This window comes from Melopsittacus undulatus, chromosome 5 (assembly GCF_012275295.1).
Source record: "Melopsittacus undulatus isolate bMelUnd1 chromosome 5, bMelUnd1.mat.Z, whole genome shotgun sequence".
Taxonomy (NCBI): domain Eukaryota; kingdom Metazoa; phylum Chordata; class Aves; order Psittaciformes; family Psittaculidae; genus Melopsittacus; species Melopsittacus undulatus.
In genome coordinates, this window is record NC_047531.1 from 31,619,931 (window position 1) to 31,647,307 (window position 27,377).

Genomic DNA, 27,377 nt, shown 5'->3' on the forward strand with positions numbered 1-27,377 from the left:
ATTGTGTATTCTGTAACATTGTTTGTATATGAAGTAAAATCTTAGTAATACAAGAGCTCAACACGGCCTCCTGCTATTAAATATTTCCCTTGGGAGGAGGAAAAAGGCTCCTGTTTTGCATAAGAATTATGAGATGGACTATTAGCTCTGTTGTAAATTAAAGAGAAATTGCTTTCCCTGCCTGCTTTAATAAATCTCATGTCAAAAAAACCCAAATTTGCAGGCATTACATGGAAATCACATTTCACTAAAATTTCTCTGGAAATAATTCTTCTCTCTTAGGAGCTAATGAGGAAATAAAAAAATATTTTACTTTATTCTTCAGACAGCCCAAGAGATATTTTGCTGTATTTAGGGCTACCATAATTACATCCATAGTGAGCAACTGAATTTAAACAAAGGAAACAAATATTTCACTGATTTTGTGTGCAGGAGACAGAAGGATTCATAGTTATGATAAGGAACATGTTTTTTTTTCTTTTTATTCCATGTATTACTGTAAGTATGAAAAGGCAACCTCTTTATCATACACTACTGCACCATACACTCCTAGGTGATGAACAATGCCAAGCACAACAGCTACAGAGGTATTGTTTGTACATGCTCCTGAACAGAGTGACATCCCATTTCTCCATTACCGCACCCCAGGCTCCATAGAAAAACAAAAACCTTTCCTTGCAGACTTCACTGGGCTGTTTAATACTGCTCACCTTTTTCCTGTGGGATAAAACCTGGAGCAGGAGTTGCCATCCCAGGCACAGTATGGATCTCGGGCTAAGCAGCAGTCAGCACAGGCAGTCCCATAGATGTGGCAGCGATGTAAGGATACCTGAGTGACCCCTTCATCTGAGCTTACATACAACTGTTGCTGTAGAAGGAAATGCAAAGATTTATTTCAGATGTCTAGAAGCTTCACTTGAGACTCTACTAACACACCTAAAATCCTTTCAATTAATTTTAGAGTTACCTCAAGACCAAGAGGGAAGCCACTAATATATATAAAGCCAAGATAAATAGAATTCTCCTAGGTGAATAGGCCTATAGTATTTCTACTTTCCTGTTAGAAAACATTTAGAAACACTGAGGAATGTTAATGGTTTCTGGACACTGAATGTCATTGTTCTGTTCTGGGGCAGACAGGCTGAGTTAATACTGCTCAGCTTTAAGAACTTGGTTCTTATTCTGTAGGATATTGGCTCAAGCCTTTGAACTAAGTATTTTCTTTGCATATAGTCACTTCAGTAAATATTATGCAGAGTTCCTAGTTGGATTTTCCAGTGCATAGATCTCTAAGACATAAAGCCTAGTGATTATGTTGAGGCTTATGGCCAGATTCTGATAGCCTTATATACCTGGAAAAATAAGACAAAAGAATTTTCATAATAAATGACAGCTTTTGCAAAAGAACTTCAAAGTGCATAGTTCATCATGAAAATCTGGACCAAAATGGCTGTTTTACTCAGAAACAATTATTTAATTATTCTTAAAATATAAGTTAATATTGAACAAAAACCTTGAAAGTCCCCTGATCTTTTTGTCATAAAACTAAAAAATTACAGTGAATTCAATTCAGTGAATAATGTTTATTAGCAGTTTTGTAAAATACTGAGCAATGTGTTGCTTGAAAAGTAATAGAATACTTAGTTTTAGTTTGGATGTTTAACATTTGAGAAGCAATCTTCTCAGCTGTTTTCATCAATTCTTATTGCCATTGTTTGTTACTAGTAAACCAACATGCACAATTGCATGAAGGACCTACTAGCTCCCAAACTGCCTTTCTACATGGATCAGACTTCCAAGGGAAAATTTCTATTTAGGACTTATATAAAAAATGGGGAGGGCAAATTTTCTCTTTTAGTACACTTTTTCTAATTATCAAACAAAACAAAAAACTTACATTTTCAGTGAGTTAGAAATGATACACAATGAATAGAAATGGGTTTGTCTTAGTGGCTCTGGGGCATATAAATAGCTCATGCAACCTTCAGTCAAGTTTCTCCATGTTCGTCATGGAAAATCTCTTGCCTATATTTACTATTCTGCACAATTGCTATTCTAACATCTTTAAGTCAATTGCTTCTCATTAATAAGCATTAAGTTAGCATTCCACTTTTCTTTACCTTTTTAGATGAAATCTTCATTGTTGTTATGGGAGAATTACTCTGAAAGACAAAATTACAAACCACACTTATATGGACTCTCCTGTTAATATTGTCCCAAAATTTCAATTTAAAATTCAGTAAAACCTAAGTCACATCTAATAAACCAAAACTTTTCATATCTTAGAAAGGTATCACTCACTCTTACTAAGTTTTTATTATTTTCAGAACTAAACAAATAACATACATATATAATTAATGTCTCACAAAATGTACTGGCTAAACTCAACTGCATCATTATTATTCCTGTACATCAACAAGGTTCTGTACACTTCTAATTAACTAGAACACTAGCTGTGTTACCTCAGCACCATAGGATCAATGTATTTTGAAGCCATTACTAGCACTTTGTAATAAAAACCAATTCTTGTTCTTTGATGAAGATAAGGAAAAAACATAAAATAACTCATGCATATTTACCACACTATCCAGATCAGAATAAGTCGTATTTCTCCTACACATTATGTGCAGTGCATACAGTTTGGTGATCATCCAACATACACATTCAGATTATCAATGACTGGAATATTAAAAATGGCATGTGTGTTATTGAATGTTGCTTTCCCAGAGACAGTACTGTATACTACTGTGTGTCATCACAGCAGTTTATTAACATGTGTCCAAACGAAATGTTAAAGAGCTGGAAAAGGAAGTATCACATTCATCGCCTTAAGCAAGTGAAGCAATTTATCACCCAAATAAATGATAAAATTGATGGTAATAAAAATGTTCAGACTTTTTCAAGATTTAGCATTTGTTCAGTCACAGAGGAAAGCCATAACAGTGGGCTAGAACTATTTGTAGGGGATTATAAGCACAGCAGAGAGGCCAAGACTAGAAAATCTGGATGCATATCATGTGAACTGCAAAGGCTTGAAGGAGTTCTGATCAGTGGCACAGTCTAGCTGTAGATCTGTAACTAGTGTTGTCCCTCAAGGGTCAATAATGGGTCCAGCATTGATTGTCTTTTCATCAATTACTTGGACGAAGGGACAGGGTGCCTCCTCAGCAAGTTTGCTGATGATACAGAACTGGAAGGAGTGGCTGGTACCCCAGAGTGCTGTGCTGTCATTCAGAAGGATCTAGACAGGCTGCAGAGATGGGCAGAGAGGACCCTTCTGAAACTTAACAAAGGCAAGTGCAGGGTCCTGCCCCTGGTGAGGAATAACCCCATGCATCAGGACATGACGGGGGGGGGGGGTGACCTGTTGGAAAACAGCTCTAAGAAGGAGGTCCTGGGGATCCTGGTGAACAAGTTGTCCGTGAGCCAGCAATGAGCCCTTGTGGCCAAGAAGGCCAATGGTATCTGTGGTACATTAGGAAGAGCATTGCCAACAGGTCAAAGAAGATGATCCTCCCTCTTTACTCAGCCCTGGTGAGGTCTCTCCTAGAGAACTGTGTCCATTTCTGAGCTCTGCAGTACGAGAGATATGCAGTTCCCAGAGCAAGTCCAGTAAAGGGCTACTAGAATGATTTAGGTTCTGGAGCACCTCTCATATGAAGAAAGGCTGAGAGAGCTGTGTCTGTTCAGCCTAGAGAAGAGAAGGCTCTGGAGGAATCTGATCAGTGTGAAATTGAAAGGAGGGTGTCAAGAGGATGGGACCAGTCTCTTCTCAATGGTGCCAGGAGACTGGACAAGAGGCAATGGCCATAAACTAAAACACAGGAAGTTCCACCTGAACACAAGGAAGAACTTTACTGTGAGGGCGACTGAGCAGTGGAACAGGTTGTCCAGAGATGCTGTGGATTCTCCTTCCCTGGAGATATTCAAGAGCTGCCTGAACACAGGCCTAAGTAATGTGCTCTAGGTGATCCTGCTTGAGCAGGGAGGTTGGACTAGATAACCTCTGGTGTTCCCTTTCAACCTCAACCATTCTGTGATTCTAAGTTTAGAGCTGCTGTAGTATTTCATGGACTATCTACAGATTCAAGATCAAATACAACATTAGGTCTGATGTCACATTCTCCTTTCCTTGCTTATACTCTGGAAAGGGATTAGTGCTTTGCTTACTTTGGATATTTATTAATACACAGCCTGCTTTCTTGGAGAACAAAATACTGTCAGATTGCCCACACAGACTGCAATGGCTGAGGTTATGATATCATGATTTTTAGGGTTCAGGCTAAAAAATCTGTGTGCAATGGCTCAGAAGCTAGGTTTAGTGTGAGGATTCTTCTCAGCTCACCTATCTTCTTGCTGTATTAATTTACATTTCAGTAAATGGAAGTAATACTTGGTTGAAGGGTACTTTTTAGGTAATATTATTCACATATATCTTTCTTATTGGGAAGTCTTCAACAGAAACCCAGGAAGACTAATTATGCCTTCATGAGGGTTAACACAGAAAGTATTAATTTTCTTAATGAAAATGTTAATGCTGCTTGTCTAGATAAAAAAGCTTATATTTTCCTTTTGCATCGCTTCAATGAAACAGAGAAAAGCTCATGACAAAACCCTTAATATAGTTTATAGATGCATACACCATTTGACCTGAGACTACATGTTTTAAGGAATAGCACATTCAAAGTCATAGAATCATAGAATAGTTAGGGTTGGAAAGGATCTTAAGATCATCTAGTTCCAACCCCCCTGCCATGGCCAGGGACACCTCACACTAAACCATGTCACCCAAGGCTTCATCCAGCCTGTCTTGAACACCATCAGGGATGGAGCATTCACAACCTCCCTGGGCAACCCGTTCCAGTACCTCACCACCCTCACAGTAAAGAACTTCCCCTTTATATCCAATCTAAACTTCCCCTGTTTAAATTTTAATGTCTTACCCCTTGTCCTATCACTACAGTCCCTAATGAGCAGTCCCTCACCAGTATCCTTGTAGCCTCCTCTTCAGATACTGGAAGGCTGCTATGAGGTCTCCACACAGCCTTCTCTTCTCCAGGCTAAACAGCTCCAACTTTCTCAGCCTCTCTTCATATGGGAGGTGCTCCAGTCCCCTAATCATCCTCGTGGCCCTCCTCTGGACTTGTTCCAACAGTTCCATGTCCTTTTTATGTTGAGGACACCAACATATTGTGTTGAGCACACAATACTCCAGGTGAGGTCTTATGAGAGCAGAGTAGAGGGGCAGGATCACCTCCTTCGACCTGCTGGCCATGGTTCTTTTCATGCAGCCCAGGATACGGTTGGCTTTCTGGGCTGCAAGCGCACACTGAAGCCAGCTCATGTTCATTTTGTCATTGACCAACAGCCCCAAGTGTTTCTCTGCAGGGCTGCTCTGAATCTCTTCCCTGCCCACCCTGTAGCTGTGCCTGGGATGTCAGAGTGATTGACAGAGGCTATTCCCTTATTTCTCTGTGTAGCTTGTGTTTCTTTTCAACTTGTGTTAAGCTTGTAGCTTTTTTGACTAGAGAGGCATGTGGCTTTGAAGAACTGGAGTTAAGCAAAAACCGTACTGGTTTGCTTCCATTCTGCAGCTCAGAATCAGGAAGATTATCTGATAATCAAAGTACAAAAATTTTAGATTCCATCTGTAATTAGCGACAGTCTCAATACATGATGCCAAAGATAAAAGCTGCCTTCTGGCAGCTACTATAACATGACCTTGTAAAAATGTGATTATCAAAATCCTTCTAGCTAGTATAACATCAAAACTTAGCAACTTAGAGGAGGGGGAAAAAAGACTTAAGCTAGCTACATGCTTCATAACAATGGGCATCTTATATTCCTCTTTGGGTGGGTATCAAGCTGACAGTGTGCACATTTACTGGATCTTTTTTCACGTCACAGCTGTCCTTGCCAAAGTATCTTAGAACAAAGTGTTTGTGTGAACATACACATTGGAAGAGTAAAAATAGGAGGAAGCCAAACCTGAAAAACCTCCAGCTCCTCTAATATGAGTTCTCCACTTGCAGAGAAGTTGGTGGGTAGGACAACAACTTTTTGTACGGTTCCTTGATCTAGAAAGGATGAGAAAAAGTGAGACTGTTTAACAGAGAGAAGTAAAAAAACAGATTAACTATTATTAATTACGCAAAGAAAGCATCAAAGCAAACACTATGACACAGAGGAAGGTAAGAAATGTTCAGTAATTTCTAGGGTTTTGGGATCAGAAAGAACCATGAGATGATTTCTTATATAGATATACTATATATGATATTATTCTCATATATGAACATGAGGAAGTCATGGTAAGACTGGACTAACTAGCATTACTGTTAACATTCTATCCAAAAAGATCAATGAAAATCAGTATCTTCTGTACTAGTTGCAGTACAGGCATGCAGACAGATGCAGTATCTATCCTAATGATCTCAGATAAATCCATGGCTATAAAAGCAGGTAAAAGGGAGTGACTGCAGAATTTAATATATATTCATATTCCGTATTCAAGGTGAAATGACAACTGATGACATGAACTGTAAACCTTCCAAAGAATAACTCTCTATATAATAACTCTCTATATATCTAAACAAAGTAAGACAAAAGGTTGGTTTTTTCTTCAGGATTAATGCAGACATTAATCAAGTCCATAACTTACTGGTAGGAGTAGTATTTTGGTCCATAAGGAAAAGCCAGGTAAAGATAATGTAGCCCTATCACAGTTGCCCTCTCAAAACACCGCTCCAATGCTCCCAAAACCACTCAGATCAAAGGAGAAAGAAGTAAGAAGGACGGGCCAATGGCAGTGTTTTTGCACGGCAGATGTGATGAGTGAGATAAAAGGGATACTCGTGATTAGTTTTCCAAATTTGTTATGTGGAAAGAATATATGCAATGGAGGGGTCCATCTGTGAAGGCTGTGAAAGCCACTGAAACACTTCGGATATGGCAGAAAATGTAGACAGGGAGAATCACAAGTGCAAGCATTTTTACTTGGAAAACACAGGACATACAATTCCTCTTGCCTGAAAGGCCTGGAAATTAGTCTGAGCAGAATGAATTTATTTGCTCAGTATGGCATTCTGAAGAATGAGACCACATGGTATAGATTCTGTTTGGCCTTCAAAAGTTTTATGAGCAATATAGACTTGTGCAGTTAGTAAAACATTAATATAGCACAATATAGGTAAATATCTACATGTATTTTTATGAATTTGTGACTGGGGAAGGAAATATCAGCTTCCTGTTTGGCAATTCATGATGTAGACAACATAAACTAAGAAAAGCAATTTTGCTTTTTCTTTAAGGTCAGTGACTGAATTCCATAGCTGGAGCTGCAGGGCAAGTTGGTTGCAGTAAATAAATTACATCTTATTTCATTGGAGGAAGCTAGCAAATAATCATATATTTTATTTTTAAAAAATTAGGTTCAAAGCCAGAATATTGATTTGTAATGGACTGACCACACACAGAGACCATATAGCAGCATTTTGTCTTTAAAAAAAAAAGCAAAAGAGAAATTGAATGCTGACAAGACTCTAAAATATGTAGCTATTAATTGTACATGCTTAGGGCAGGTTTGGCATGAATTTTTCATGAGGCTTTTCTATGGAGAACATTTATTCTGATTATACAATGGCACGATAAACTAGTTCCTTCCGAAGAAACTTTACTGAAACTAAATCTTGGTGATAGCACAGCTGTGGTCTAGACTGGGTGCCAGTATTAGCAAAGCTATGAGAACCTGAGAGAGATTTACTAACTGCCAGGACCCACCAAAGCTTTAAACTGCTGCAGATGCATCTCTTGTTGGAGCTAAGGAGAAGCATGTGCATGTGTGTGTGTATTTCTGCTCCTACTAGAGGGAATAAACCACTCACAAATATACAAAGCTGAAGTCCAGTCTACCTCTGCTTCTTTGCATCCTTTTATCAATGTCCTCTCTTAAATATTATACTATAAAAAAAGGTACAGCTGCAGCCTTTTGTGGCTTTTTCTTTCAGCTGCCTGCTAAGCATCAGCTACCTGTAACCCTGACATACAGGGCACTAAGCATGTTCACAGTGACCTTACCTGCAAAGGAATGTGAGGCTGCTGAGCCTCTGGAGAACCGGTTTATTTCAATGATCCATTAGCACATGCCACACATTTAAAATTCCTAAGTTGTCTTCAGTTCCCAAGCATAGCCCCAAACTGAAATCAGAACCTGAGGGGAGATTTTATCCTGGCCACTGGCACAGAAAATACTGATAATGCCTGACGCCAAGTCCTTCTTGTCCTAATAACCTTTCCTATTTGAAAAGTAGGTTCCTATCTACCTTTTTGTCACACCCCAGCAAAATACACAGAGTTAAGGACTGTTTACCTTGGTATTCATTCCCTTTGACTCAGTATTTCACCATTTGCTTTGACTCAGTATTGTACCATAAGAGACATATCCTTTCAGAAAGGAATGTTCCATTGTTTTAAAGGAAACTTAATACAACATTTAAAATAAATATTCACTTTAGGTAAATAAGGCAATAGAAAGCTATTCATTAAATAAAATCACTTAAAGCAGGGGATTCCATTCAGCTGTATATACATATAAACATACTTCAAACAATACATGGTGTATAGGTTATAGCCCTCCACCAATTCTAAAACCAGTTTTTCTACTGTTGCTCAGACTTTTCCTTAATAAATGAAAGGCAAATATTTATGCCTGAAAAACACTTCTTATTCCTTTCTTAGTAGAACTGATGTCTCCACTATAAGCTCAGTAGCTGACAAATTAAGTAACTTACTTACATATGTTCATGTCAGAAACCTTATGGTACATCTGAGTTGTGTTGAAAAACTTACTTGATTATTTTCTTTAATTGCAAGGCAGTAAACTGAATTCCCTGGGTCAGAAGGAAGTTTGGAAAGGATGCAGTGCTGTGCACAGCAGGAGATATATGCAAGTAGCAGTGCCTGAGCTGTTTCCCTGTGTATTTCACAATAGATAATCTTTTGTATTGTAAGCCAGGCATAACAGATCAGCAAACAACTTTAGGTGAAATTTTTTCACATTTAGGTCAATGTATGAAATGATAAGCTGATTCTGTAAAAAACATTAAAATGAACAGAATGGTTTCCTTGGCCATTTACTTGTTACGTACAGATATTCACTTGAAAACAGTTCAACATTGTTATGATTTCACATAGTCATGAAAAAAGCTATAGTTTCTCAAGAATATTAATCCACCACTAGAAAGCATGAAGTGAAGAAGCAGATTTATGCTCACCACTTCCCTGACTTTTCACTGGGAGCTGTTTGCAGCCTCACATCAGCCCAGCAGCCTGTGAGTTAAGGGCAAATGAAGAAACGAAAAAGAATCTCTCTCAAGGTAATGTCAAGAGGACGTGAGCTACTCATAATGTTTTCCTGTTTCAAACCTGCTTGAGTGACTGCTGATCTCTCAGCTTGACAAGCAAGAAAATCTTACTGAGATCGTGTTCCCTCTGGGCGGACTGGGAAACAGGGAACAGCAACAGAGGAAAGTGCTTAACATCCTGTAGACTGAAAAATGGTATAGAGTATGTAGAGTTGAAAATAGAGAGGGAAATTGGTCCAATAAATAATTCAAGGAACAAGGAAGAGACAAACAATAATAATAATAATGAGTATTATTAATAATAATCCTTGATATTCAGTGCATGATTCTGGGCTGGTATAAATCAGCTAAGCTTCACTAATGCCAGTTGGACGATGCCTGATAACAGTAATTCCTGGTCTGGCTGACAATGGGCAATGATCAACAATGGGCAATGATCAACAATGCAAATGAACAGCAACGCAAAATGCACAGGTGTTTGGCTGAATCTGCAGGTCTGAGTTTAAACCTCGTTCTCTGGATTTTGACTAGCTTTTCTTTCCCCACCCCTAAGTAAACACTGAAGTTGTCAGTATTGTGATCCTCAAAGACAGCCAGGACCCACCTACCCCTGAGCCACATCATATGCACAAATCGAACAACAAATAATGTCCCTGACTTTTCCACATCATAAAGAAATTACTACAATGAGCACTGAATTGTTATTCTTACAGGAGTTTCATAGGGAGGCTTCCTGGTGTGTCTGAGACCCTCTGAAATATTTACTCTGTGTTGTACCTCTCAGCCTAATGTCAACTTAATTATTTTTGGTCTCTGATCTGAGTTAAACCTGATGCAAAACAAATAACATTACACAGAGAAAAACAAAGCAAAGAGTTGGATGAGTTGGTCACTGAAATGTTTTGAATGACTCAGACACTGACCAAGAGGAAGAAGCAAGCTCTCTCTGCCACCTGTTGTGACAGTGTTGTGCAACAACATCTTGCCAAGCTCACAGTCATGAAGTTGTAGCCAGCAAATCTATGGGAGGCAAAACTGGTTTTCTGACCAGATTATCTCTTTCTGTTAGAATCTGTAGCTCATTGCATGATTTTGGCTACTGCGTTACCAGAGGCAACTGTTGTCAGCAAGGGTTAGTTTTCCAAAAAGACAGCCATCATATAACACCATGAAAACGACTATTACAACCTTATGCTCTGAAGGCACTTACTACATCCAGACTTTGAAAATAAGCGTTGCATCAGAAAAGAAAATATGAAACATTGATGAACCTCATGCCACATCAGATGCATGTGGCTCAGACTAATCAACTGAATGAGCCACACTCAAGTCTGACGTGCCTTTTCATAGCAAAAGCTTAGATCTCTTTCCATAAAAACATATCCTATCTTGATGGGAAGGGGCTGAAAAAAGTCCTGTTGGTGCCCATCACTGTTTAATGTACCCAAGTTTGACCCAGACATTTAAATATTTTCATAACACCAAGAGCAATAAAAACCCCATGCATAATCTTTCAGTTGTGCAATCTGTACTTTGACCGAAGGCTTTCGTACAGCAAGCAGTAGGTGGCATGCTTAAAAAATAAATATTAATCTCAGGAAAACGTTCTCATGCTGCTTTACTGCTGCTTTAAAACTCAGATGGAAAACAATCTATCCAAGGATAAACAGAAACATTGAAAGCCTGGGTTCTTTATAAGTAACTGCAATGAGTAAAGTAAAACTTTAGGATGAATCAAAGACTTCAGGACTGAGTCCCATCCTACCACAGAAATGGAATATTCAAAGCAGAATTCTAACCCCAAATTCCTGAACTGAATATGTTATTACCTATTGCACAGGGAAAAAGTACCATCAGCATCACCCTTGTCAAATATGCAAATGAGAGATTACATTCTATCCAGGTAAATTATCCCTCCAGTTTCTTTTTGGGAAGATGAGGTATACAGCACTGTTCTCTTGCAGCACTGCCCTCTACCATTAAAGACTTGCTTGTTACTCTAAATCAGCTCATTTCAGAAGGGTGAAGAGATCCCTTTGAGTGGACTTAACAAAATCAGTGAGTTTTGTTAAGTGCTTTGGAGTCTTCATGTTGAAAAATATAGGGAAAACAGGAGATCATTATCATTTAAAAAGCAGGTGCAATGCTGCAAGAACAATGGCTGTCAGTGGGATTAATTTTGTTAGCTATGTAGGCAAAGGAGAGAGAAAAGCAGTGTGTTAACTCTGGGCATGGACCAGCTCCTGTGAGCTCAACACTTTTATATGGGGGTGCAAAGGCAACAGTACACTTTAGTTCACATTAATGTGAAAAAATTACACAGCTGCCAATACCCTCCTATGCCATGCCTGCATGATGAAAACCACTGGAGTTCTTGGAGCTTTATTCTTCTGTTATTCCTCAATTGCATTCAGGAACTGATTTATTACTAAGTCTATAGAGGAGGATGAGAGGAAAAGCTAAATATTTTGTGTGCTCTGCATCTGGCAAGACATAAAACACTCCAATTTCAAGCATGAGACAGGTCACTGACAGTGACAGACATGGCTGGCAACATCTCAGTTCAGCAGCAGTAACTCATCATCTGAGCTGAGTGTAATTGTCACCAGGTGTCAAGTCCCATTGTCTCTGGCTCTGGGGTTCCAGGCTCCCAAGGAAATTATCACATGAAATTCTCCTATACAATGTGGTTTTTGCATTTGCTGGGGTGAACTGACACCAAAGCAAATCTCCTCTGCATTCCTTTTGACACTTAATATCTCTATCGAATCCTCCCAAGCACAGAATAAAGAAAACAAATTTCTCCTCTCAGTGACTGAAACTCAAAACACTTTTATTTTAAAGGGCTAAGAAATACAGTAACTTGCATTGCACCAGTTTCTATTGAGGAAGACCTTGGAAGCTATTAATGTCCTGTGACCTACTCAGGAAGAATACTACCTCCACTCCAATCAGCTAGAAAGCAAACAGTGACCCTCATCTCCAGTGTAATGCAGAAGATAAAGCAATGAAAGTATCAAGAGCCGCAGTTTATGTGTTTGATCTATAATGAATCCCGTGCTGATGCATAAAAGAGGATTAACAAGCCGAGGTATGTTAATGTTTTTAATGAATGAGAGGTGTATGTGTGAGGCCACACTGATCACTTATAAACAGTAAGAAGCTAATCAAAATATAAAGTGAAATTATCTATATTTGTCTCTTGCAGAATTACTAAAGTGCTATGTATCAATATTATGATTCCATGTGAATTTCAGGTATTCAATAAATTTCCAGTATTAACTACTACTGCTACATTAAGCATCTTATATTGGTTGGAAACCTACATATCCTTATCTTTTCCACTAATCTTTAATAGAATTTTCCTCTAATTAATATTAGGTGTTTGCAGAGGATTTTAGAACAATGGCACCATTATTTAAAGAAATGCATAGAATGTTTGTTTGAAAGATCTGTACTAACCTACTCAACTTATTAGTCTGGCTAAACATAGTGATTTACAGGAATAAAGCTAACAGAAAGTGAAACCTAACTTTTTGTGCAGTTGTGTAACAGTAATAGGGACAATAATTACATTTCTGATATATCTACAATAGTATACAAAACCTCTTTTCTTCTGTAGGAAAGCAGGAAAATAACCCTCAAGGGTCCCAAAGTCAAGAACTATAGCTGCATTAATTAAAATACAATGTAGTTTCAGGTTGGGGCGTGTGTGTATGAAAATCACCTTGAAAAAGGCTTTGTCCTAATTAATTTGTTAGTCTGCAAGTAGGATCAAAGATATACTCATGAACACCTTAAAACTCATTTATCAAGTGCCAGCCAAGTATACAAAAAATACACAGATCAAAACCTGCTAAAATTCCTAACATGATTCATTACCCAGAGCTTCCTCTGCCCTTACTATGCCCCACAGTATACTAGGCATTCACAGTGCAGGAGATTGTGACCTGGTAAAGGTTTGACACAAGGACATTGAGTCCTTTAAGGACTCATAAACTCCTTTCAGGTAATCATAGACAGTGATAAGGACTCCCCTGAGCCTTCTCTTCTCCAGGCTAAACAACCCCAGTTCCCTCAGCTGCTCCTCGTAAGATTTGCTCTCCAGATCCTTCACTTGCTTTGCTGCCCTTCTCCGAACTCGCTCTAGCACCTCAGCTGTAGTGAGGTGCCCAAAACCAAACACAGCGTTTGAGGTACAGCCTTACCAGTGCCAAGTACAGGGGGATGATCACTACCATAGTCTTGCTGGCCACACTATCTCTGAGGATGGTGAATTCACAGACTTTCTAGGTTCTTCTTCCAATGTTTGATCATGCCTATGGTGAAAACCGTTTCCTGTATGTCTACTTGTAAATTGTGTTCAATCCCTCTCACCCTGACTTTGAGATGAGTCCAGATGTCTTTTTTTTTCCTGTTAGCTAGTAGTACCCTCCCATTAGACAGTTGTCAACAGCAGCAACATCTCCCCTTTGCTTTCTCTGTTTAAACACAATTCTCTCAACCACCCTCAACTGATTTTGTTTCATCAGGTCAAAATATTCCTTGTACTGGGGAGCCCACAACTGGACATGGTACTCCTGACAGGAGCCAAACACAGGGTAAGAATCCTTTCCAGTAACCTGTTGGCTGGATACACTTCTGCTAACACAACACACCATGGAATTGCCCTCCTTTGGCACAAGGGCGCCCTGCAGATTTTGATAGTTGAGAGATTTTTATAAGAAGAGTGAAGAGAGTTCCCTTTAATCCTGCCACTATAGAAGCCTGACATTTTTTAGCACCAGCTTCCTAAATCTATTATAACAGGATGTTTATTCCCAGCCCCATGTGAGTTTGTTGGCAGACATGGTTATTCTATAAGCGGAAAACAACCAGGACCCCAATAATATGTGAACCATAAAAGTAATGCAAGCCATCTCTGTAATTATTTTCTGATGTTCAGAGATGTATTTGTTCTCCTAGAGTTCTTTGCCTTTGTTCTACCTGAAACCACCTGTAGTAAAAAAGATTAGCCTTTGTGCCTATCAACCTATAATGCCCTGTTAAGCCAGTGGGAGTTTCAGACATGACTGAATCCTAGGGTCTAACCAGAGTACCACTCTGCCTGTCTGCTTCAATCGGAAGAGTGTGATTCATATCTGAATATTTTAAAAGATCAAAACTGATCAGTATGAGAATCACTTGACCTGTTCACTGCAGACTTCAGAAGCATTAGACCAGATTCATATTTGACTTAACTACAAACAAAATGTAGGTTATGTTAGTTAGAAATAATTTTAGAATACTTGGACCAAATTCTGTGTCCACTGCTGCTAAGACTCCATTTGTTTCTTTTGCTCTTCTAAGTGCTTTCGTATTTTTACTTGTTTCACCTTTTCTTTTGAGGAGTTATTATTTCTGCTTTTGTATCCTCCTGATGAATTGTGTTTTTCTTCAGAAGTAGTTTATAAAGAATATATTAAATAATGATGATGAGAGCATACAAAACAATACAAAGCCAGACTTTGGTAATTTTACTTGTGTGAGAGAGCATCGAATTCTAATGTGGAATCATGTTGCAGGCAAACCATATTCAAAAGAAGTATTACAATTTAGATTAAATACAATAAATGCTACTATAGATTTTTGTCTCAAAATTCCTATGAATACATTGTCTCTCTTGTACATAATTAATCTCTATAGTAAACATAAAAATGTACAGAAAGTAAAATAATGTAATTTATGGGTTACTACAGACATTTTTGTAGATAGGACATATATTTAAACGAATGGTAAGTTGCACAAATCAGAATTGATTGCAAATTATAATGCTATAGGGGGGAACAACTGCTGCTAAGTTTGTCTACCTGTTCCAAGAAATAAGACGTGATATCTCCCATCAGCAGCATTCACTCGATCCACAGCAATCTTTGTATATTTGTAGTCAGCTCCTATCCGGATGATTAATGGCCTCTTGTGTATTGGGTAAATAGGATTAAACATCAAAGGGTGATTCCTGATGAAGGTCACAACATCATCTGGAAACTCTTTGGTTGTCCGCATATTAGGTGTGAAGGCTCCTCCTGGGCACTGTAAGAAACATGCACAGTAATGCTTAACAATACTTACCACTTTTCAGAGAGTTTTCTTCTCCAAGTCATTTACAAATATTGACAGAGAGTTGACAAAGTAAGCTCCCAAAAGAGCACTTCAGACTCTGACTGAAAGTAATTATGTTCCAGTAAAGGGAATGAAGTGCTTGAATAGCTCTGTTTTGAACTCCCGTCAATTCCAATAAAACAAACACAAATGTATTTTTGCATTTTCAAAACTCAGCTTGATGGCAAAGATCCATACTTCTGGACCTATTTTCACATTCTTTATGCTTCCAAACTGCCTGTTGAAAAAAAAAATTCCAAGTGATTGGTATGGGAAGATATCAAGCTTTTTCACCTGGTTTGTTACAGAATTAGTACAAAGGCAAAAGGTAAAATCTGATACTTAACTGTACTTTGGTCAATATCTCTCTAGCTATTGCATTGATTATGAGATAGCAAAAGGGCCTGTGACTCATCTTCATTTGAAAAAGCACTAATATGGAGTTGATGCAGGTGTCCCAGGCAACTTATTTATATCTGAAAAGATTGACCATTCACAGGATCTTGTCTATAGATTCCCCTATGCCCCAGAAATAACAGTGGTCCATGAACATTCTGGATGCTTCTTTAAATGTCATGAAGAACCATCCAAACAATCAGCCTGAGGCATTCTGGACCTCATGAGGAAATAAAAACAATCTTAGAAAACTCAATTGTTTTGAAACTAAAAGAAAACTGTGGGAAATCAGGAGCTATGTCAGGAACTGGTACAATAGTCTGGATGTTAATTTACATGACTTTTTTCAGCTACCATTACCTCACTTATGGCTGCTCCTGAGCTTTTCTCTTCCCCATTACCAGACTTTTCAGCTGCAAAACTCTCCTCAGAGTATTGGAACTATTCAGAAATGTTTCAACATGATATTTTTTCCAATTGGAAAATGGTGGTTTTTCCAATATGAAGCATTTCATGGAAACTTCTTTATTTTGATGAGGACCATTCTTATGTCTAGGATGGAATTTCTAGCCAAAACCACAGACACAAAAATAGCTAGTAGCTTAGGGAGAGATTTACCTCACCTGACTTCTACTGTCTCAAAGTCAGACATTTATTCTTAGTTAGACATCTAGGTTTCCTCTGTAGCTAGTAATTGAGACTAGATGCCCTGCTTTTAGATGGCTAAAATTACAGAAAATGAATCATACTCTGAGGGACTAAGAAAACTCACTGGGGATGTATGAGTCATGTGTTCAGCCTACCTGATGCAAGCAAGTGCTAGAAACTGGGAATTCACCTCCCAGGGGATCCCTCTAACCATCAGGCAGGAGTGCCCCTTCTACCCTCGCTTCCAGAAGATGTTCTGTCTTGTAAGCCTGATAATTTTTTGGGCAATACCAGAAGCCAAGTAGAGAGGAGACTACAGCCTAACACCAGGCTTTCGAATCATCTTCTGGCACAATTAGGAGTTAATTATTTATTCAAAATAGGACAGGTCTAGTAGGAATTCTTTAAAAGAAACTGCTCTGACATCAGTTACCTTCAGGAAGAAGAACCGGGACTCAGCTCAGATATGGGTCTCTTCCCATCCGATGTCCTTGCAATTGATTCTTCTGGACTTTGATTTATTTTGAGGGTTTTGGTATGGTTTTAATTGGAAATGACTCTACAAGCTAGCCCTCTAAGACTGCTCAAAAGAATTTCAGTTTTATCATCTTGTTTGCTCTGCTTCTTCCCTCTGTGGCACTTCCATCCACAGTCTTCCAGGAAATGTATGGAGCTATCTGCTAAGATTAGTAACAAGTGTTGAAAAACGAACCATGTTCATAAATCTGTGGGCTATTAGCAAGATTATTCTACTTGGTAGTGATCTGCCAGATCCCAGTTCCTCTCCAGAGGGATTCTGTTTCACAAGCAGTTCAAATTAAACTTTCCTGTCCCACACAGCTCAGTTAAAAGAAGACTTTCTTTGATACTTTCAGTCCTTCCATTCTTGAACTGGAGATTGTAAGACTTTTGTGACTTCCTGCAAAACTGTTTATGCTATGGTTCACCCCAGTATGACCCTAAAAACTTACATTATATAATTGTTCTTAGCAAAGCCTTAACAAACATCTTTAATCAATTAATTCTTTTGCTATCCCTCATATAAAGCAATGGCAAGCAACAGATGTTACTGAAGCACCCCATAAGCAATCCCTTTCCTGAAGGGATTGAATGTATATCCTTTACACCTCATTCAAGGACTTGGATATACACTACTTATGTTCACAGTTGATAAACATGCAGTTAGACTGCAGACGGAAACAAAATTCTTTAATTTATAGCCTATTCCCCAACACGCTGTAGGTACAATAACTATTTCTGTACACTCTGAAAAATGGAAACTATCCTCAAACATCACTGAATTTAGTAGCAAGGTGCCAATTATGTAATTTTTTTTCCTTTCTTTTTCCGTAAGTAAGGTTTTCTTGTGGAAGAAATAAGAAACCTTTGGTATTTAGTGAAGGGCAGCCAAACACTCCAGAGTTGATTATGGCCAAATGAATGTATTGCTTTATTTAATCCTACTGAAGCCATACCGAAGCCTTTTCACTGTTTATCCGATGTACTGAGACACAATGAACATTCACTTTTGTCCAGAGGCTTAGTATCTCTTTAGGCAATAGTAAAGTAGGATTTTCCATATCCTATAAAAAGGCATCCCTGTCTAGTTCAGCATCCCAGAAGATGCCAAAACCCCTATGTTCCAGAGGAAAGAGGCACATGCCCCATAGCCTACAAGCAGGGTTATTCATAGTTAACCCTCTGAATACAAGTTCTGAGCAGCAAAAAGAAATCCACATCCTAATATTCACAAATGCTTTGACATAAGTGAAAAACAGAGTTTGTGGCATACATTTAAAAGTGAAACTATTTGGCAGTGAAATAAAGCAAAGTCAAACAAGTCCCAGCTTAGAAAATATACTTGTAAGATACTGTGTTGTGGCTGAATTTTGAGGAAGCACAGAAAAGCCAGTGATCAGAAATCCAGCAATGACCAATAATCATCTGAAAATAATCTCTTTTGCCTTTATTCTTTGTGTGAGCTACAATCTAAGAATTTATCTTCAAATTCAGAGCTCCTTGGCACATCTGAAAAATGTAGACAATTTCTGTCACCACATCAAATCCAAATTTGAGTTTTCATTTTCTCTTTCCATTGGGCTGCCCAATTTCTTTTGGTCCATCTGGAATACCTCATAAGCCTCCATGAGGTGAACCAAGAATAACATGGCAGTGGTTGAGGAAACAATATTCTGAAGCAGGAAGAAACTGTAACTAAGTGTCATAGTCACATACAGTCCATTATCGCAGAATAAATAATATTTATTTATGGATTAAACACAGACAAGAAATTGGCAAGCTTGCATAAACATCCTTATACTTACGGTGCCGGGTCGTGGGTAAGGAATTCTGCCCTGATATGGAATCAGCTGGTGGTTTGGGCCCTCCTTGTGTGCAAATGGCCCATTGAACACAGTCTGGATGTCAGATAGATGATACACACACACAGCTGAGCCTTTAAATATGGAGCTGAAAAACAGTAGGAAAAGGTTAGTATTGCAATCTGCCTATTTTTGTAGAGCTTTTCCATCATGATCCAAGGATGAAACAGATCTCTGAAATAAAATATTTAATACAATTTAATGCTTCTACAACATGGATTTAATACATTTAAAAATAAACTAATCTAGTTTCCCAATACACACCATTACTGCTTAGAGACCTAGCACCTTTTTGAACACTGAACTATAAAAAAAGGAAGGAAGGTGCTGCCCTACTGGTAGGAAAAGAAAATTTCCTAATGTTCAATATAAAAGCAATATAATCTGGCCCCGGTTATATCAATGCCAAAAATATTGCTGACTTCAGTGAGACAAGAGTTTTATAAACTTCGTACTGCCAAGCTCAGCACAGGTTTCCAGAACTCCCTACCAGTATATTAACCACAAAAACTCCATGAGCCTTTTAAATACATGGATAAAATATTAATCAAAACATCCAGTACAATTACAATTGGATAGATTGTTACAATCAGTTCCCAACTTTTCTAAGCAAAATAAGGACAGGTTGTGGCTGTAAAGGCATTCCTCCTATAGAGTCCTCAAATCCACCCACAAAACTGGTCTTAAAAACACCTCTTCAAGAGGGTTGAAGCTTGATGTTTCCTGAATAGAATCTAGGGGGTCACTTATGAGAAGTGCCTGTTTTTTCCACCACTCTGGGTTCAGCAATGGTCTCAGATTGTCTCAGGCAGCACAAGCCCTGAATGGCCTCCATCACCTCTTAAAGATGAAGGGTACTAAGGCAATAATTTCCAGAGTGATGCTAAGATTGACTGTAGTGAATTAACTCCCTTTTTTCTCTCACTGCATATAAGGCTTGAAACATGTATCCTAACAAAGTGGAAACTCCAGATGGTCAAAGATCTGCCTGATGTTAACTGCAGTATGAGGATAATTCAAGTAACTCTGTTTGCAATTGATAAAATAAAAAAACTCTAGAAAAAAACTAAATTATTACACATAATGTCTAAACAAGGAATGTGCAATCCACATTGCTCTCAGTTGTATATAGATTAAGAGGAAGAACCTTTTAGGTGAATTATGGTAGTTGTGGAATTTTAGTAGGTATTAATAAGTCTTAAGAAATTTATTTCCATATGATTTATGTTAGATTTACAGCAGATTATGCCACTAAAATAACTTGCTTTAATATTACTTGGTTTCCCTCTGTATGGTTTAGATAAAAATACTGATAATTATTTGCTGGCATGTTTCTCGCTTGCTACCGTTACGAGTTGGAGGTCTACAGACATGAAGCTAAAGGAACTGTTAAGGAGTAAAAATCCTTATAATTGCTGTATTCAGCTAGGTAACCCATTCAAGATATTGAACAAAGAGAAAGGATGCACAGACAGTGTGATTCACAATAACAGAAATGTGTGAGGTAAAAACCTCAATAAAGAGAGAAAACAGCTTGAGAGCTCGGAAAAAGTGGAGTTTTCTCTTTGTTGTCACTGTATATGGTCCCGTGATTCAAACCTCATTTCCACTGCAGAAATACCAGGAGGATTAGGTAAAAGTGTTTCTAGTTCAGGCATGTTGCATTCACAACCTAATCATAAGTGTGGTTTTACTGCTAAGCATAACCTCAGCATTTTCTCCGTTTGTGTAGTAGGAAGCATAAAATGTAGACAGCACCAAATGTTTACAAGTTATGGGATTCTTTTTCTCCCAATGAAATATTATAGCATCATATTCACATACTTGGGAGAGCAGATCCCTTGATCCACATGAAAAAAGGAAGAAAAGCATTTTGGGAAAACATATTTTTTCATGCAAGAATTTTCAGTAGGAATTATAATTTCAGGAATTATTAGTAATAAGTTAAATAATTTGCTAATTTGATTAAACAAAAAAGGCAGAAAACTTTTTTGAAAGTAATAACAGCTAAATAATACAGGATATCAGAAATCAACAAGCTGCAACTATTTCTACGCTGTCTACTACAGAGAAAAGTGACAAAAGGAAAAGGCAGAGATTAGATGGCAGAATCTGTTGGTCCACCTGTTGGTCTATCTTTGTGGAGAATTTCATCATAGTAAGCCATAGCTAGTATCTCCACTGTCATTGGGAGCTCACTGAATGCTTTCTAAACTGGATAATAAGTGAATACTACTGACTGATAATGGGCAGCTTAAGGCTGCAAGCAGGTAGCCAGCTGAAGCCGACATGGGTCATTTGCCATCTCTGTGGTCATCTGCCAGCTGAGAGACTGGAAATGATTTGTATGAGTTCATGTAAGAATTCCTGGTTTGATACTTCAGGGTGCTGGATGTCCTTCAGGAGGTGTTAAGTACTTTCAGATGCCACATGAGTTCACTGTATTGAAGTCATTTAGCTTTCTGCTGCTGAACGATAACAAATAGCTCTCCACGGAAATGTTTTCCCAGTGCCAGGGAATGTATGTCAGGGAGCAGCTTGCACCAAGCAGCATAGCTCTAACATCGATACCAACAGCAGTGATACTGAGACTATTACTCCTGCATGTAAATGATGGCGACAGCAGACATACAAAATTGCACAGCACAGCCTCCACCACAAACCATCACTTTCAGTTTTCATTATAGAAAACTGGGTACTTCAGAAAGGTAATCCTTTTCAGAATCTCCCCAATTACCTTGATGTTGTAAAAATTCCATACACAAGTGTTGTTCTGGGGTTATCAGTCTCTAGAAGAAAGACATCCTCTGTGAGAAAGAAAAGGAAAGGAAAAAAAGAGTTTTGAATACTAATAAAACTTTATTTTCCAGTTTAATTTATGTCTTTTTTTCCTGCTACAGTCAACAGTGGTTTTGTCTCTGACTTGAACGGGGAAAAGCAGACTTATCGCATGAATGGACCATATGCATATTTCTAACATTTGAACATTCAGAAGCAGATTTGGAGATTAGTTCCATGCTATCTAGCCTTATGAAGACAGAAGGCAAAGATTTTCAAATATGTTGAGGATCCATGTCACACATTTCTCTCAGCTGGATCTTGTTTCAGCAGGTTGTTTAACAGTAGGCAAACCTTTAAGTTGCAGTAGGTCAAAGATGAAGAGTTCCTATTGATTTAATCCGAAGCAGGACAATTAGGTGTTTTATTGTCCAGTACACACTCCAGATGCCCTCACTAACTCATTTTCAACATGATATGAATGATACACAGCTTTGCAGTGAAGACACTGAGATATAAACCTCCCAGCTCCCACTGTGTAGGTATTCACTGACTGCACTATGAAAAATCGTACCTACTCACTGAACTGAATTTGCCACCATTGTGTCTGCTGTATGGATCATTCACTGGATATCCGCAGTGTTTCACATGGTGAACTGAAAATCTAAGTGGCTGAATGAATCCTGAGAAACTGTATTTATTGACAGCACTATTACTGGTGTCAGGAAAACAACTTATTAGCATTTATTAGTATTATTTTGAACTATTGAGGCCTCTACCCAGTGATCAAAAAAGAAAAACTGTATTTTAGAAAAGCTATGTGTTACACAGTGGTATAAGAAACACTTTCAAGGAGATGAATATTAAAAAACCTCTACCACAATCTTAACCAAGAGCAAAATAACAGTAGACTTCCCTCACATGTTCCCTTCCTAATATTAATTCTTTATAAATATAATTCCTTTACATAGTCAAGTTTAATTACTTTTATTTCAAAGTTGACGATTATCGCCCAGAGAGATTTATAAGGATTTTTACATTTCCTGTCATAAAACTGCAAGGGGAATTTCATCACGAATTCCTAGAGCCAAAATTTCACCATCAACGACTTGACAAAGGGGCTGTGTGAACTTCAGTAATTAAATATGCACAGGGTGTGAGATATAGATAAAACTTTTAAGGGATTTTATTGCCATACCTAACTCATCAAAATACGTTTCTGTTCCATCTTCGTCCATTACTGAGCACACAAGTCTTGCTTTCAAGAATGTTGTCCACTTGTTTACGAGGCTACGTTGACCTCCTGTGTCATTCTGGAAAAGAATACTATTTTCAGAAAAAATCCATACAACACAGCTTGTGTTTTACTGGGCTTTTACATATTTTCCTCAGCTTAATTTGACTCATGACTAGAAAATTATGTTGGGAAATTAAATATAAAAAATAGGCCTAAACCAAATCCCTTCATCCAAACATCCCAGATACAGGAAGAGCAAGAACTGGGCTTTTTCAGCAGTTTCTGTGCTGGGACAGCATTCTTGGGAGGGTCGGGCAGTAGATTTTATGCAGTAACAGTGTCTGTAGGTAGGTATGACTGGGAAGGACTGTGGAGGTCTATATCACTCACTGACACCTAGTATGGAGAAGTCCATGCTATTTCTAAAAGTTCTAATAATCCTATGGAGAGATGTGTCTTCCAGTTGTGACAGCAGTATTGCCACATCTGATGTATTAAGCCACGCCGGCCCATGAGTTATATGCTCTGCACTAAATTCAGCAATGATGGCTAACGTGATTCAGGCTAGTTTTGCATGGCTGAAGCCCTGCTAGCATGGTCCAGAGCTGGCTTGGTCAGTTCACTCTAGGATCTTCCCATCTCCATTGCAATGTGGAAACTGTTACTGTTAAATCAGATGGTGCAGCACAGACAGGATAGCTCCTTCCTCATTTCTAAGTTTCCTTTTTCCCTTTTGTTGCATGGCATTGTGCTAGGCAGTTTGGAAGATACTGCTCTTATCTATGGCATTCACCAGTCAAATGAGGAAACACGGAAGCTAGACAAATGTGATTTCAGTGGAATGCTGTGCATACCTCATTGGTGCTCTTGGAGTTTGTAATACAAATTTTTGGGTAACCTATAAGGAGTCTTTTGGGGGGTCTTTCTTGGCACCATTGTACTAATATAGTTGGCCAGTCTCAAAGGCGTTGATATATGAATATGATGGTATACAAGTATACAAATATGCCTGACTCAGATTTATTTTCATTGCCTTTGGGATCCTGCCACTGACTTCAGTGTAAGTCTAAACAGGCTGAGGTCTTTCAGAAATCATCTGGGCTTCATTACAACAGTAACAATAACAAATACAGCTATAATTGCATGAAATGTCTTCTTACAAAATACCCAAAAAGCCCTTTAGGCACCCTCACAAAAATATAGAAAATGGGGATTATAAAAGAAATCACATGCTTCATCGTAATGCCAGACAAAGAGTTCAACACAATCCCGAAGATGCCCTCCCACCCATACACAACATCACAGAGCACCAAATTCTAAAGAAGACTCAGATTAAAGACAGAGACTACACAAACCCTCACAATTGTTTTCCCGAGCCTTTTCAAATGAAGGAATGAAAAGGCTAGCAATAATTGTGCATTTACAATTCTTCTCTCTTTAAAAAATATCCATTCCACCAGATATGTTAGGAGCTACTTCAATAATTTTTCATCTACAGTTGACTACAGATATGAAAAAGGAAGTAGAGACACTGAGAGCCGTTACTGTAAATTAATTACAGCACAGGAGTAGCCATAACTCCTGAATTTCATTTTCCTGCACACATTTTTTAAATTAGACTCACACATACATCAGTGCAAGAACTCAGAAAGGACAGATATTGTAAAAATGAAAACAATAACTGAAAGTTAAATTAATCCATTTAAAAGTTGGCTCCAGTATTCCCAATGTGTTTCAAGGATTTTGAGTGTGTGTGTCTCTGTGTGTTGTGTATGTGTGTGTGTTTGTGAAAGACTTCGCTGTCTTATACTTCAGTTTTCCTGAGCGAATAATGTACCTCATTTGGGCAAAGGACAAAAAGTCTGGAAATTCAACACTAGTAACTATTCTGACACAGAGAAATACACAAATCTAGAATTCCATATCATTATAGGTACAGCCAGAATACATAACATGTTCGGGCCCTAGCCGTGCGTTTAGTAACAGATCTTCTTAATTATGAATGTGGAAGCTGAAACAGGAAATTTGTTTTGAATATAAATCAAAGGCCTTTCAATCATTTAGTGTTTTAGCTTATCATGTCACACTAGCAGTCTGTCCAAGAACCTGTCAAACAAAATAGTTCTTACTGGGCATATTCTTGCTATCATGGAATGAATTTGCTTTGTGCTGCCACTGTTGTCTGTGAGTTTCTCTTTGAAGAAGAAGTAGATCTTGGCATCATTGGGGTCAGTGCCATCTGGGATAACATGAGCATCCACAAAAATAGGCTCTGAAATTAAACAGTATACCAAAAAGATGAAACCAAAAGATGTATCAGTATAAGCAATTAATGATTTGACAGTTAGTGACTGCTTCAAGGAAACATCATATAACAAATATAGAGGTACTGCTGTGCCAGTACTGCTCTAGTCTTGTCAATATACACCAGATAACACCAGGTAAATGGCTTCTTGCTGTTAGCCTTCAGTTTTTGCATCCTTGCATTTTATCTCACAGCAGACTTTAGAAAAGTGTTTCAAATGCGGAAGCAGAAGTATTGGATTACTGCAGAGATTCATAGACTGGGAGAAAGAAGAGGCAAGAATCAGTGTGTTATGAGGGGCACTTAAGGAAAGATTCATTGAGGCAAAACATAAAATTAAACCGTTAAAAAGTCTCATTGGGAAAGGAACAAATAAGACAGATAAATAAGAGGACACCACGGAAAAGATAAGCAGGGTAGACAAATGCTTGAACTGCATTTGAGTTCTTGACAGAGGTCAATAAACATAGCAAAGTGTACATGCATAATACAGCAAAAAAGCACTAAGGGGAAAGCAAAATAATTTATATCCTTAACAGCAAGCATATAATGGACAGTGAAAAAGTCCTTCCTGGCAAGCCCACCTATGTGGCATTGCACACATCTCCCATAGCACTGCTGCACACATTTTGAATGCAAGTGGTGGTGAATCTTCTGAGGTAGGTCAGTTTGAATTAACTGAACCCTAGAATTAAGCATCTAATTTAAGGCAGTGTTTGATGCATTACAGGTAGAGAAGGCACTTCCCCAGAAGTCAGACTGTGTGACCACTTGCCCTTGACAAGTGCATTGCAGTTTGGTTGAACCTTAACGCAAAAAAAGCCAGCAGGTGAGGTGGCCTAAGGGCTAGCTCATGCAGTAAACCCTTTACATCTGTGCATTGTCTACAATGTATTTACGCACATTTCCTTATGGTTCAACTTCATAAATTAAATTTGGAGAAAAGCTCTGTAAAAGACAAGCTTTTTGTTTTAAAGAAAACAGAGCAGAATCTCTGTGAAACCCATTAAAAGCTCTGGTAAAACAAAGGATCTCACCACTCAGCCACTTGGAATTGTGCTGGTCAGTTCGCACTGCATTCCTTCTGGTCAAACTCCGAAAAATGGCCGCATCCGTCCCCATGAAATCAATATACATTCCTGAGAAAAGTTCCTCATCTGCAAAGAATTGAAATGGAAGGGAAAAAATAAATGCATTGCTATGGCTTTTGGGAAAACCACATTTACAGATCTATTTTTATTTTAAATTTGTTAGCCCTTTATTTACATAGGAGTGCATACAGATAAGTTTTGGGTCATGGGAATAGGAGTTCCCTCTGATTTACAAAGACACAATCTAGAATGCACAAGAATCATCAGATTTTTCTTAAAGACTTTAGGGAACTGCATAATTAAATGCAGCAGCAGAATTGCATATGTGGTGAAGCTTTCTTTGATATGAAGTTTGGCTGCTCAGCTTTCACTGCAAAGGATCACTGGAAAATCGGCCTAGTGTTACCAAACAGAATCACATTCAACTTTTAAAGTACATACTTCAAAAAGCTTTTTTTTTTTTTTTATGGAAGTAGAGAAAATGACTGGGCTGAATTTATTGCTGGTGCAAACTGGCATAACATCTACTGCAGTCAATGAGTCAGCAGCAGCTTTTACCAACAGTATTGTCAAGGCTGCCCCAGGCAGCCTCAAGCTGATTTCAGTATTGCAGAGGCCAGACAATCATATTATTGAACTTTACTCTGAGTAAGATGAAGCAACAGTTGTTCCCTTTTATGTGCTTGATTCTAAGTATAGGGTCATTATGCTTGAACAGAATTAGACACGCAACTCTTACGTTAACAGAACCATGAACTTTTGCTCCCTGTGCAGGGCTGAAAACTCAGTCCATCAGCTAGGACGCATATCTGTATTTGTGTGCATAAATATTCCTATACATAATTATAATCATAACTACATATACTATCATTTTCTACTCAGTGAATAACCAAGCAATTTCCACTGACTAATGACAATGAAACCCCAGAGTAGAAAACGGTAGCTAAAATAAACTCTAACTCTCAGAGTGGGAGTGGTGGCTGAATACATTCCAGTACAGCTGGGTCCTTTGATTGATGTTTTTGTCTGAATTCCTGGACT

The 27,377-nt window shown here is 38.3% G+C and overlaps 1 protein-coding gene across 1 annotated transcript in view; it reads right to left on the reverse strand.

Moving 5' to 3' along the window:
* SEMA3C (semaphorin 3C) overlaps window positions 1–27,377 on the reverse strand; it is a 122,402-nt gene that overhangs the window by 11,814 nt on the left and 83,211 nt on the right. Inside the window, exons 7-15 of the mRNA XM_005148381.4 lie at window positions 26,283–26,402; window positions 25,070–25,212; window positions 22,902–23,016; window positions 21,663–21,732; window positions 18,869–19,013; window positions 15,209–15,431; window positions 5,989–6,077; window positions 2,121–2,162; window positions 711–868 (exon numbers count right to left, since the gene is read on the reverse strand). Of these exons, the coding sequence (XP_005148438.1) occupies window positions 711–868; window positions 2,121–2,162; window positions 5,989–6,077; window positions 15,209–15,431; window positions 18,869–19,013; window positions 21,663–21,732; window positions 22,902–23,016; window positions 25,070–25,212; window positions 26,283–26,402 (1,105 nt within the window). The remainder of the gene's footprint in view (window positions 1–710; window positions 869–2,120; window positions 2,163–5,988; window positions 6,078–15,208; window positions 15,432–18,868; window positions 19,014–21,662; window positions 21,733–22,901; window positions 23,017–25,069; window positions 25,213–26,282; window positions 26,403–27,377) is intronic.